General features: G+C 33.3%; 1 protein-coding gene across 1 annotated transcript in view; it reads left to right on the forward strand.

Moving 5' to 3' along the window:
- LOC130657691 (ubiquitin carboxyl-terminal hydrolase 34-like) overlaps window positions 1-12,947 on the forward strand; it is a 32,351-nt gene that overhangs the window by 14,202 nt on the left and 5,202 nt on the right. Inside the window, exons 23-52 of the mRNA XM_057460700.1 lie at window positions 150-365; window positions 505-1,392; window positions 1,877-1,997; window positions 2,764-2,888; window positions 3,081-4,091; window positions 4,711-4,767; window positions 5,107-5,184; window positions 5,675-5,769; window positions 5,966-6,135; window positions 6,272-6,471; window positions 6,582-7,061; window positions 7,144-7,223; window positions 7,345-7,426; window positions 7,555-7,641; window positions 7,734-7,808; window positions 8,006-8,154; window positions 8,233-8,281; window positions 8,365-8,622; window positions 9,320-9,385; window positions 9,722-9,803; window positions 9,936-9,993; window positions 10,269-10,305; window positions 10,382-10,414; window positions 10,702-10,750; window positions 11,040-11,125; window positions 11,206-11,289; window positions 11,712-11,818; window positions 12,001-12,175; window positions 12,346-12,500; window positions 12,829-12,907. Of these exons, the coding sequence (XP_057316683.1) occupies window positions 150-365; window positions 505-1,392; window positions 1,877-1,997; window positions 2,764-2,888; window positions 3,081-4,091; window positions 4,711-4,767; window positions 5,107-5,184; window positions 5,675-5,769; window positions 5,966-6,135; window positions 6,272-6,471; window positions 6,582-7,061; window positions 7,144-7,223; window positions 7,345-7,426; window positions 7,555-7,641; window positions 7,734-7,808; window positions 8,006-8,154; window positions 8,233-8,281; window positions 8,365-8,622; window positions 9,320-9,385; window positions 9,722-9,803; window positions 9,936-9,993; window positions 10,269-10,305; window positions 10,382-10,414; window positions 10,702-10,750; window positions 11,040-11,125; window positions 11,206-11,289; window positions 11,712-11,818; window positions 12,001-12,175; window positions 12,346-12,500; window positions 12,829-12,907 (5,232 nt within the window). The remainder of the gene's footprint in view (window positions 1-149; window positions 366-504; window positions 1,393-1,876; window positions 1,998-2,763; window positions 2,889-3,080; window positions 4,092-4,710; window positions 4,768-5,106; window positions 5,185-5,674; window positions 5,770-5,965; window positions 6,136-6,271; window positions 6,472-6,581; window positions 7,062-7,143; window positions 7,224-7,344; window positions 7,427-7,554; window positions 7,642-7,733; window positions 7,809-8,005; window positions 8,155-8,232; window positions 8,282-8,364; window positions 8,623-9,319; window positions 9,386-9,721; window positions 9,804-9,935; window positions 9,994-10,268; window positions 10,306-10,381; window positions 10,415-10,701; window positions 10,751-11,039; window positions 11,126-11,205; window positions 11,290-11,711; window positions 11,819-12,000; window positions 12,176-12,345; window positions 12,501-12,828; window positions 12,908-12,947) is intronic.

The following is a 12,947-nucleotide window of genomic DNA, read 5'->3' on the forward strand; positions in this document are numbered from 1 at the left end:
TCTGTCAAAGGATTCTGTTTTAAAAGAAGAAGTAATATAGTTTTTCTTCACACTGCAACAGTTAGAGTATTCGTATATTGTGCAAACCAACTCCCCTTTATAGTTCTTGTGTTTATCAACACCCATTACTCACCATCTTTTTAACACAGGTCACCTTCAAGATGTTATCTTCTGACTTATTATCATGTTTTCGTGCACAAGTCACGTACTGGTGTGTAAGTATACAAAAGGAGCGAGGTTCAACTTCCAGTACAGATAACACTACCATATTAAAACCACCATTTCGATTAATTACTCATGGACATGAATTAACTCCTGATTTTGATATGAAAACACTTGCAGAATTGGGTATGAGAGATCAGCAGGTATCATTTTCGTCAGTACTCAATATTTTAAATGGAATATTTCTTGCAAGCTCCCATCGATTTAGCAAAACCTTTTACGTTTGGTTTAATTATTCCACTTTTATTTGCCTACTTACGTATTTTAAACATATGATTTTAGCTTGTCTATATATCTGTCACAAATGTACGCAAAGACAGAATGATAAACCAGTCGCAATTACCGCCTTCTTTGCAACCACCACCAAACTTTGAGTCTGTCCCAATGATACAGCTTTTAAAAGAAAACAACTTTAAACAAATTTTTGATTTGCTTGATGTATTGTACAAAGTCACCAAGATGGATGATTATAGAGAACTTTGGGTGGCAGCACTTGAAAACCGACTAGAGGATAGCTGTTTCAGTGAAAACTCGGAACATTCGTTTGAAGATCCTCATGAAATCGTTAAACAGCTGTCAGCAGATCATTTGCTTTACAATGCCTGGGAACTTATACTAATGTTGCCAACAAATTCTGCAATTAGCAACAAATTCATGCAGCTTGAATTTGATCTGTCAAACACATGGGATGGTATTTTAAACTTTGAGCAAAAGTTTAAGTTATTATATACATTGCAAGTTCTAGATGGTCTGAGCTTACCCTTAATGAGAAATACAACCGGCACTAACACCGTTGATTCAAGTGGGGACTCAGATAGTTCTTTATCAGATGGTGATAAGAATTCGACAACTAGTGATAAATTATTATTAGTATGGATCAATAAACTTTTCGAAAATGGATTTGTTAAACATTTGCTAAATCTGTTATTATCAGACACACTTGAACCTAAGACAGGCCAAGATGAGTGGTCTTTAAACTGTGTAGCTTATATCATAAAATTGTTAACAAGAATAGGATTGGCTAATATTTCACCAGATGAAGAGCCGTCTAGCTCTAGCAGTCCCAGTGAAGACAAAATGGGTGCTACTGCACAAAGGCGGCATGTTTTTCGAGCGCGATATCGAAGCACTGAGGCAGATAATGCTGTTGTAATCCATCAGTTTAATAAGGTACGCAACATAATTTGTACAACATTATCACTATGTGTTTTCCTTTCTGATATTTGGTTATTTTTTTTATAAAATCAAAGATATTGAATTTTATTTGCCAAGAAGGTGAAATAAAGTATTTTTCCTAAAATAAAAGTTAAAAAAAATCTATAAAAAATTTAAAAAATATGTGTTAAGTTTTTAAGGGGTTTATATTTGGTAGATAACTGTAGCTAAAAGCAGTTGTTGCACTAAATATTGTTTCTAAAGATTCGTTAACAAAAAAGCTTGTGAGCATTTTCGCACGATAGTGGAAAATGCACAGTCAAATGAAAATGACCCTTAAGTTTGTAGGAAGTTTATGATATATCTTTTGTTTGTAATTGAGTGTTAGACAAACTGTTATTGGATGCAATTAGTATTGGCAATTTTGTATTATACAGTATTAAAAGTATATTAGCCCCTGGTTTTATTTTCTTAATTATTTTTAATGTTTTACATTTAGCCATTATTGAAACTGTTATCAAAAGATGTTTTATACAGACGTTTAGTCTCTCTTTTGTCATATGTTTCTGAAAATGCGGGTGAAACATCAAACATTGGTAGTCAAGACGTACGAGCATCAGGTAAGTCTGCCATTATTATTTTTGCCCTCTTTTAAACGTCACTATTTGGTACATCCTTAGGACAAATAGGCGATTTGGCAGCCATTTTAAATGAAATAAGGCTATTATTAAAGAAAATTTCAACTTTTGTGCAGTTTTGCACAGCAGACACAAACACAAGCAGAAGTGAAAGCAGCCGCAAGCACTGTGTGGACACTCATGGAGCAAGTGAAGTAGATGTGAAGCATGAGGATGGGTTCTTATTCTGTTTTATGTTTTGCTTCATTTTTGCGCTTGCTGCATACCTGCTTTATGATTTTTGTTGTGCGAATCTGAAACATAACGTTTTCATAATGTTTTAAAGACATAACCTTCTGTAAGTGCACGTCCTTTTTTTAATATTACTGGACCAGTTACATCCAGCATATATTGGAACAATACATACCTCGAAAAACAAATCAATAAAAAGTTAATCAAAATTCCCCATTTTTCTATACTTTTGTGCTTTTTTGTCTCTGACAATGCCCTCTGTGTTTTGAACAGGTCAAACTAAAATTTAACATAATTTCCTCTTTCTTCTTATGTTTTTCTTAAAATGACTTTCTTCACTTCGCAAATGTGACCAACTTGTTTACAATCAGCTTCAAATGTCACTTTAGACCTAATGCACATGCTTACTTCACTTGCTTCTGTGTGTACTTCAAAATTCTGAACCAGTCTTAACTTAAACAAAATTTCAGAGATTTTTTTTTATAATTTTATCTTTTATTTCATGACTATTTTTTAGTTGTTTATCATTGCTTGTCATTTCTGGTATGTTGGGTCTCTTCACAGGAAACACTTCGTGATTCACTAATTGAACATCAAAACTTCAGCACACTTTTAATACAGTTAGTTTTCTTCTCGCCCCAGGTTAGTATTATATACCACAACTGTGGGACTAAGTAATCCTAACAGAGAATCTTGTTTTATGTCTCTTTGAATTGGAATTTTTCAGGTAGTGAATTGTTTTTCACCACTTTTGTCTATTTCTTGGACAGTTATTTTGAATATGTGCCTATGCATACTTCTCTTTTACTATTTTTCCTTTTTTTTTCTTTTTAGAGATCGGTACGTACTGAAGCCTCTCGTGGCATGTATAAACTCTGTGTTAGTGGTGGACAAGATGTTCTTCATAAAATATTAAATCTTCTCCTTGGAAAACTTCAAGAACTTTCTCTCAGAAAAGAGTTGCGCTTGCAAGGTTCCTCTAAATTTTTTCAGTCAGATAAAATCCGTTCTTCCTCTTCGAACTACAAAGATTATTTTTGGTTATTGTGTCGTCTAATTAACAAATATCAATGTGACTCATCTAATGAGGTCATTAACATTCGCACTGCTATTCTTCAAGTGTCCATGTTTATTCAAGATGATGAACAGGATATTGCTTCTTCAGAGGGTCATGTATCTGTGGATTACTGCTTGATTGGTTTGCTACAAGCCTGCACAGCGTTGCTTCAACATGATACAGAATTTAAAAATTCAAGTCAGGGCTATCAGCTGATGCGGAATATTTTTCACAGGTGTTTATTTTCATTGCCTAAATCATCCAGCGAGAATGTAAAGCCAAGGTGTGACACAAAGTCGGGACGTCAAGCAGCGTATGATCTTTTATTACAGCTAGTCAACAACTCTAAAGAAATGTATTTAGAATTGCAAGGTTTATTTTTACGACATCATTCTGTTAATCCAAGAACTCAATCACATTGTTGTTACGGTTGGAATTATTGGCCTCATGACCAAGAACGGTCCAATGTGGGTTATGTTGGTTTGATAAATTTAGGTGCAACTTGTTATATGGCATCATGTATGCAACAGTTGTTTATGATACCAGAAGCACGCCAGTCCATTTTGGAAACATCAATCGTAAAAGATACAAAGCATCCAGGAATTTTAAAAGAAATTCAAAAAATGTTTGCATACCAGTTAGAGAGTATTCGGAAATCGTACAATCCAAGATCCTTTTGTAAAACCTACACAATGGATAAACAACCATTGAATACTGGAGAACAAAAAGATATGACAGAATTCTTCACAGATCTTGTATCAAAAATTGAAGAAATGGGCGTGGATCTGGTAATTTTTTTGCTTTTAAATTAGGCTTTGTTTACATAGTGAATGTGTGTAACTGGGATGATCCTCATTTTAAAGATTTTTTATATTTAACGTTTACAACTTACACATGGCAATTGTCGAGGTGATTGTTGACTTTTTTGTATAAGTAGCATTCATATAATTGCTGGTGCAAGAAAGTCCCGAAAGAGTTTTTAAAAAATAGAATGTTTATTAATCATTTTTTACACACAAAGATGCGTTGTGCACATTCAGATTATTTATCTCTTGCGTCTTGCGTATTTTTTTTTATAAATTTATAACCATGGAACATCCATGACGCGATGCATTATGTGTTTTTTTCTTTCAAAGTATGTTTTTATTCTGACACTGGTTCTCCAAAATTGTCAACCTGTGCTTACTTACTTATGTAAGGACAGGAATGTTGCTACCAAAATAAATATTTCTGAATTTCAGGGACTCTTTATTAGTTGTTGACTGTCTGAAACAAACAAACACTCATTTTTTCATCAAAATTCACCTAAATCGTTTACTTTTAAAGGGAATGCAAAAAGAGAAATTATTATTTACTGACAATTATTGTTTTGTCTCTATGTAATTGATCTGACATCTTGTCATTTAGAGACATATGATTCGAGAATTGTTTTGTGGAGTCATCACAAACAACGTTATTTCATTGGTATGGATGTTATAAATGTTAATGTGCACACACGAAATTACTGGTTCCTTACTTGTCTTCTTCTTCGCAGTATCATGATGGGAGATTAATACTGCTTTTGTTTAGATGATTTTATATAGAAGGCATTGTTTAAGAAGATTAATACCACTTCCATAGTTATTTTCCTTCTTCAGAAAATAGGGAGTTTGTGCTACCAAAAATAGGAATAGGGATATGTAAAGCATAACAAGCCCTCTCGTTATCCACAGCTGTGCTTGACAAAGCTTGCATACATACCTAAACAAATTATTTTAACCTCATTTACTTTTAAATTATATTTTTATAATTTTTTTGTTTTAGGACTGTCCTCATGTGAGCAAAACAGAAGAAGAATTTTATTCTGTCAGATGTACAGTAGCTGATATGAAAAATTTATATGTAAGTACTAACTTCAACGGGAAAAAAGGCAAATAAATCTGTATTATTTTGTTTACAGCAGTGTGAATATGAACTGTTTAAATCGTTCATTTTAACAAATTCTAGCTTTTTGAGACTTTCTTAAGTACACAGTGATGCTACTACTGTCAAACCCATAATAGTTTTGATAGGGAAATGACCTCTATAAAGTGTCCATTATTTTGTAGCATTACCTAAGTAGAAATAGGCTACATATATACCGATACATATAGACAGATACAGAAACAAGCAAAAATTTATGCATTCGCTTGTTTTGGGTTATTTCTGGAAATTATTATCTTAAATATTTAACTTGGTAGGTGTAAAAATTTGGCAAGGCTGTGTTACCTGAAAAGCAGAGAAGCGTTACTCTACACATTCTGAATTTACTTTCAGTAATATGTAGTATGCTTCTCTTCAGTAGTTGTACCATCTTTCAACTCTATATTTTCCATTTATGATTTTTTGTTAGGAATCCCTTGATGAGGTAACGGTTAAAGATGTTCTGGAAGGTGATAACAAATACACGTGCTCCCAGTGTGAGGGAAAAGTGAGAGCTGAAAAAAGGTATTTATTACCCACTCCTTTGGGACTCATAAAAATTTCAGTTAGGTGGGCTGGGAAGTTATTACTTTAAAAAAGCTCTTTAGAAAAAAATGCTACGTGGTTGTAGTTCTAAATGAAAATTAGTATTGTGTTAAAAACTTTTTATTTTGCGTATACTGCGTATTAACGTTAAACTCAAACAAACTCTACATTATAGAGCCTGTTTTAAATCATTGCCAAAAGTGATGTGTTTCAATACAATGCGGTATACATTCAATATGGTGACCATGATGAAAGAGAAAGTAAACACGCACTTTTCATTTCCAATGAAGTTAAATATGGCAGCCTATACAGAGGAATATCTTCTTACGAACAAAGGTGTTGGCGGTATGTATGCTAGTTTTGACTTACTACTTGTGTGTCTTCTCTTGTATAAAGACAGTTTATTTGCACCAAGATTGTCTACAACGAACCTAATATTTTTTTTAAAGCGGTCAGTATGTTTGATGTGTTCTACTTCTAGATCCTGACGATATTCCAGGCCATTGGTACAATTTAGCTGGCGTGGTCGTACATACTGGAACTGCTGAAGGTGGTCACTATTATAGTTTTATTCGTGATCGAACATCCAGAGATAATAGCTGGTACCTTTTTAATGATGCTGAAGTGAAATCTTTTGACCCATCACAGATTGCTGCAGAATGCTTTGGTGGTGAAATGACGGTAAATATACATGTTTATTTATTTTTCTAAGTTAGAATTTTTTATTCTGTAGATTATCCTTTAAATAGAAATGGATTTGCTGCCATTATTCTTCCTTGTTTTTATTGTAGACGAAAACATTTGATGCAATGACGGAGAAGTACATGGATTTTTCGTTTGAGAAAACACACAGTGCTTATATGTTGTTTTATGAACACAATGATATGGAAAAACAAGTAAGAAAGACGCGGAATATCAAAGTATCAAAAGAACTTCGAGATGGAATTTGGGAGGATAACTATCAATTCTTGCAAGATAAACTTGTTTTCGAGCCGTCATACTTCAACTTTATTTGGCAGTTTTGCAATGCAATCCCAAAAACAATACCGTCCGATATTGTCTTTCATAGCACCAAATTAGCCATCTCCTTCTTTTCGGAAACACTTTTACATTCAAGAGAAAAACCTAATATGAAAGGTTGGGTTGAGTTGTTAAGATACGGGTTTGAACATTCACAAAGTGCATGCGAGTGGTTTTTGGATAATATGGCACAAGATGATTGGTGGTTGCAGCAGCTATTTATAAGATGTCCTGGACAGAGCATACGTCAGGTAATTCTTGTTTTAACTTCTCTTATAATAAAAAAACTCATCTTCGTTGTTGTTGTATTGTAGTCCTTGTTTTTTGTTTTAGATGTTTGGTCAGCTCTGTTTGATCGCTATCAAAAATTTGCGTCCTCGACATGTCCAGCTGTATAATAAAACGTCAGAAGAGTAAGTTTTTTCTTCTTAGTTTCACGTTTTAGGCTAACTCTTGTAAACACAATGGAGTGCGGACTTACAGGACATACTCAGATATTCCAGCATATCGCATAGCACTCTTATTTTATTTTAGGGAAGGAGGAAGTGATGAGGAAAATGGCGACGTGGGGTCGTGTTCTCCCATAACAAGATTTATCAGGACCATCCTGCTAATGGTAAAGAATTAGTTAAATATTATTTTTTAATATTATACAATTTTTTAATATTTAATATTTTTTAATACCTGTGACCGCCAAACAGTTGATATTAAAGTGATCATGATCACTCTTCATCTTGTTTTTAGCTCGAAGACAATCTAAAGAGTTACTGCAAAAACTTACCAGAGCTATTTTACTTCCTTTATCAGTTTTTATCGCTCGGTCACGAAGAGGTAATATTGTTGACTCCAAGTTATAATTTTGTAAGCCAGCGTAACAAGAATGCTTTAGATACGTTGTTTATTATTATCATTTTGTGTACTAGTGTGCATTTATGTTGAACATCGATGCCATATCAACAATGGTGCAATTTTACAGCAGCTTAAAAGCAAGTGATTTGGTGAGTTTTCTTTCCCTTGTTGCAATATTTTCAAAATAATTTCAATTACTGTTACTATAATAATAAATGATCATGGAAGCAGGTAACAATTTCTAAACATGGTCAAATTAATACTTTTTCAGTTGTTTAAAATTACCTCTGCATGTCATGTCCTGTGTGATTAAATAAGGAAGCAACCCTTTATATACTTTGTTTAGCCTGAACCTGCATGTGACGAGGATGAAGACCTTGATGTCGAAGATGACGAGATTCTTTCCCTGTTTCCCGAAGACAAATTTTATCCAAGTGCTCTCGAAAAAATGATCGGCTCCATTGCTTTGCTGTTAGAAGAAGCCAGGGATGGGCCGTAAGTTTTCCTCTCATTTTATAACGTAGCTAATCTACTATTATGTTCTAACGTAGCTTATCTACCATTATGTTATAGTGAGCTACACTTATCTGACGCAGATATGCAATGCTTTGTTTCGAATACAGTAAGCTATCTTTGTAAACGGTTTTTCTGTCTATCTGCACACCTTTTTTCAGCAAAAAACATTCTTATTTTTTTTCTTTATAGGAATTTCCGTTTATCTATCAAATCACTGCTGACGCAGTCAACTTGCGCCAAACTGCAAACATAATATTCCATTTGTCTCGCTATAACAAAGAAATGGCTGACATGATGATTAATCTACTCCTCAATGCAGCACAAAAGTTACCAATTGAACAATCACAACCGTTTTATAAATTGTTGTCGTTGTTAACAGAAATCGGAGAAAACGGATTACCCGGTCTACCTTCTTTTATGGGATTGGTCTTGCCAAAAATATGGACGGTAAAAAAAACACTGTTGCTATATCAGGCCTATTAATAAGGGGAGAGCAATAGCTCTTGCTCACGCAAAAGCTCACCCAATTCTGAGAAATGAGAAGCTAGCTGAGCTATTGTTGGCTCTGTCAATTCCACAAAAATTTGTCTGACTGAGCAATGTCAATTTATCTCACATGGAAATCAATGTTATCCTTCTTATTATTTTGCAGTAAAAAAACAAAAGATATAAAACAGACAAGATAAAATAGATGAAAAAGGATTTTGTAATAAAATATCTGTTTATAAACTTATTCAGATTGCTCTCCCAGTTTAAATTATTGTAACCTAAAAGAGAGATTTATTGCTCGGGTGATATTTTCATATTGAAAAATTATTATGTGTGTGACGTTATGAAATATAAAAATGTAATAAGCACTATACTTCACGACGTTATTGTATATTTAAACATATTGTATTAGAACTTACTTACTTGAAAATGGCCGTCGAACGAACACAACGTCGTAAAGTGAAGTGCTTATTACGTTTTTAGTTCTTACTGTTGTTAATATCCTTGTAGAAGAGCATGAACAATTTGTGTTTTCTTACAATTTTCATGTTATTTTTATTTTAGATTTAGTTTTTGGCGAATACATATTTTCTTAAACTAAAAAAGTTTAGCTATCACAAACACAGTAAAGAACCTTTTTTTTTTTGAATTATAGGCGGCTGAATATAACCCAGCTCTTACGTTAGACTGGTTATCAACACAAGTACCCAGACATAAGCAGGTGATTTGTTTAGTAGTAGTAATTACTCAATGATTACTTACCATTGATTCTTGAAATCCTTTCCTATTGTCAATAAAAGTCAGAGATCGAGTGTATTTAAAGGTTTGCATGTCACCTCAACTAGACAACAAACCTTTTTGTACTGAGTGTCAGACAGAAGGGACTGTTCTCTGTTATTATTGTTGTTGATATAGCACGGTTGTGTTTTAAACTCACACATTCCTATCTTTAAGACACATTCTATAATAGCAGAAATCCATTTGGTTAATGTAATCTTCTGATGTTGAATTCGTTTGATAGATTTAACTGAATATTTTTTGTTCGCTGTTTTCACAGGCGCATCAATTTGTTCTTCAAAACCTCGACAGATGGGTTGAGAAGTATTTGATAGCTGATAACAGTCCAAGAATACGTGGAGGTTTGTTTGGCGAAAATTTTTTTATCATTGGTTGTCTTTAAGTTTTTTATGTGATTACAAAAAAATGAAACCACTGCAGTTAATTCTATTAATTTTTTTTCTGGTATTTTAAATAAAACTTTTTTGTTTTAGGGGCTGCATATCTTCTAGTGTCTTTAGTACCAAACCATAACTTTCCACAAGCTTTCAGGTAGCTATTTGTATATTGCTTAACCTCATATGATTATATAATGTCTACTACAATTAAAAATTTTGAAAGAGTTCTCCTGAAGTGTAACTATTTTTATTCTGTTTTTTGTCAGCATATTTATATTCTGGAACTTCATAACTCGCTTTCCAACTTGATAAAAAATGTAGCAATCAGTAAAATGCTTCATATTTAGAAATCAACTATTGCGCATGCGTAAACTTTAGCTTTTTTTCCATATGAAATATAACAAACACCGAATATTTTCATTTATGTAGAGGCCGTTTATTTGCAGCACCACAGAAAGAAATCAAGGTACAGCTTAACTGTTGTTGTTTTTAATTTTATGCTGGCTTAAGAATATCTTTTGTAATTAGTGTATTGCTTTTAGATGACAACTGAAGCTAAAAGCATACTTCACGAGGTACCGTACTTTTTTCTGGTGTATGTACCCTTTGCTAATCATCATTGAATACATAAACAGTCTCAGTGATTGAAGTTACGTAGATTTATTAGAAGAAGGTCATGATTAATTATTTCTATACTTTTACGAGTCTTCATACAACGCAATGAGGGTTTAAGAAATTGGGTGGAGTGTTGCGAAAAAAATTACTAAACTGGTCTTTATAAAAGGAGGTCAAAATTTTCGTCAGTATTTAACAGCCTGTATTGCATTAATTCTATTTGTTGCATTTTATTGTTTATTTTTAGATTTACACGTTTCTGTTGAACTTACTTCCCACGTTAAAGAAGTATTGTGGTAACTATATTTTGATTGTATTTTATGTTTTTGGTTGGTCCGAATAGTAGTAAACTGCTGCAGATTACACAGCGTTTAAACCCGGGAATTTCGTGTCAATTTTACAAGAGCGATAATTAATTATTTTGAATTTTTCTTTGCATCGTCAATCGCGAAATCATTTTTTTTTTCGTTTTTTTTTTTGATCGTTACACTTTCCGTTTTTAAATTAAATGCTTTCCAGAAAATCTTGTAAAAGTAAATATTATCAAATCCTAAATCTTTTTTTATAATTATTATTTCTTCTTAGATAAAACGCACTCGGGCACAACGAAACTAGTAAATTATTTCACCGTCTTGAACTACTGTTGTATATCGAAAGAAGAGAAGGCCATGGTTAGTAACTATTTTTTTATGATCTGACAACCACAGTAAAAAATATGAAGTTTAAGCTTTAAATAAATGTTTTCTTTTAGTTCACACCGTTCAGTGGTGAGATGTGGAAGTTATACCATCCCATCATGTCTGAACCTGACATAGCTGTTCATTTCAACAAACAGGTAGTTGTTTTCTTCTCTTTTTATTTTGCTATATTTTATTATTTAATCATTATTATATTACTCGTTCAATCACCCCTCTCTCAACATGACCACTGTGGTATAAAGTCACTGCAATGAACGAACGACGACAGAGTGGAGTAGCTTTATCTTAATCATTGTGAAATCTCCCCAATCAGCCAAACAGGCAAATTATATTAAGTAAATTGATAGAAGTTCCCTTGGTTTCTAAGCACAAGTTACTGTTGTTTTTCAAACCTCTTTGTATGTACGACATTTTTGCATAACACAATATCTAAACGAATATATGCGGTAAAATATATTTGGGACAGACTTATTCTCCTTAGAAATCATTGAACACATCGAATCGATTTAAAAAATGTTCAGCTACACAATTTAGGTACTACTGGTGTTTCTTTCTCTAGGCTTTGCTGACATTTTGGTACCATGTGTGTGATGGTTTTGAAGAGAACGTGAAGTATATCACTGAAACTGAAGACGTTGCTACAAATATTGCTTATAACTATATTTTGTAGGTTGACCTAATGTTACCTTAACTGAAAATATGTGAATACATTAACGTTTCAATTCTAATAATGCTTCTACAAAAACACTATCTCTGTTGGTAGCTTCTCTATGTCATACTATTGAGAGTACACAAGAAATGTCTACTGTTTCTCCCAGTGTTATTTGAAACATTTGTTGTCATTTTAGATCAAATGATGACCAGGAAGTGATTTCGTACAACAACTCGACACTTCCGGTGTATTATGGTTTGATGAGACTGGCTTGTTGCTATTCAGTTGCGTTCTGTAAGAATCTATCTTCGCATCCAAACATGACTTGGGCGTTTGAGCATCTAATGCCAAGATCTTCACATTATCCACAGGTAGAACAATTTTTAATTTGTTCGTTTGTTCTTCTGTACGTTCGTTCAAGCAGAACGTTCAGCGCAATGATTTTAACCAATCAAAATTGTTCTCTCGAATTCGTGTCGTAACGCCTTAAGGATCTTCTTTCGTTTCTCTCAATTTTGAAAGATTCGCGTTACATTTTTAGGTTGTCGATGAACTTCTGCAAATGATCAAGCTGTTCTCTGGTGTAACATATAAAGAAAAAGAGGATATAGAATTCGCGTTCAAATTTAGAAGAAAAGCTATCGAACTGTTTTGTGGTTGCATGGACGGACAGCATTCTTGGATGACATTGATCAAGTAAGTCTGACGTTGTACATGGTGGACATTTGTACTAATATATACCTAGAATATATATAAGGATAAAAAATATTAGCGTGCGTTAGTCCAGCTACACAGCAGGGTGGATTTCTTTTTTTTAAAGAAGAGGTTTGTTACGACTTGAATTCAAATAACGCTCCCTATTGATTTTGGCCTAATGGGAAGTCTTACATCTCATATTTTGAAACATGTCTAATCCTTACATAAATACATAAACTGGGTTATACATTGCACCGTAAATAGAGAACATATCTTAGTGAAGCCGAAAACACATCAAGTATTTTAAGTATTGTTGCTATGTTTTTAGTATATTAAAGATTTTAATCGAATCTGAAGAAGATTGCGTTCATGTGGTGTGCAATAATGGGTTGAATCCTTTAGGAGAGGTTTGTACAGCCTTTTTTTTTGTATATGTTGTATGTTTCT

The sequence above is a fragment of the Hydractinia symbiolongicarpus genome, chromosome 9, assembly GCF_029227915.1.
Source record: "Hydractinia symbiolongicarpus strain clone_291-10 chromosome 9, HSymV2.1, whole genome shotgun sequence".
NCBI classification, from domain to species: domain Eukaryota; kingdom Metazoa; phylum Cnidaria; class Hydrozoa; order Anthoathecata; family Hydractiniidae; genus Hydractinia; species Hydractinia symbiolongicarpus.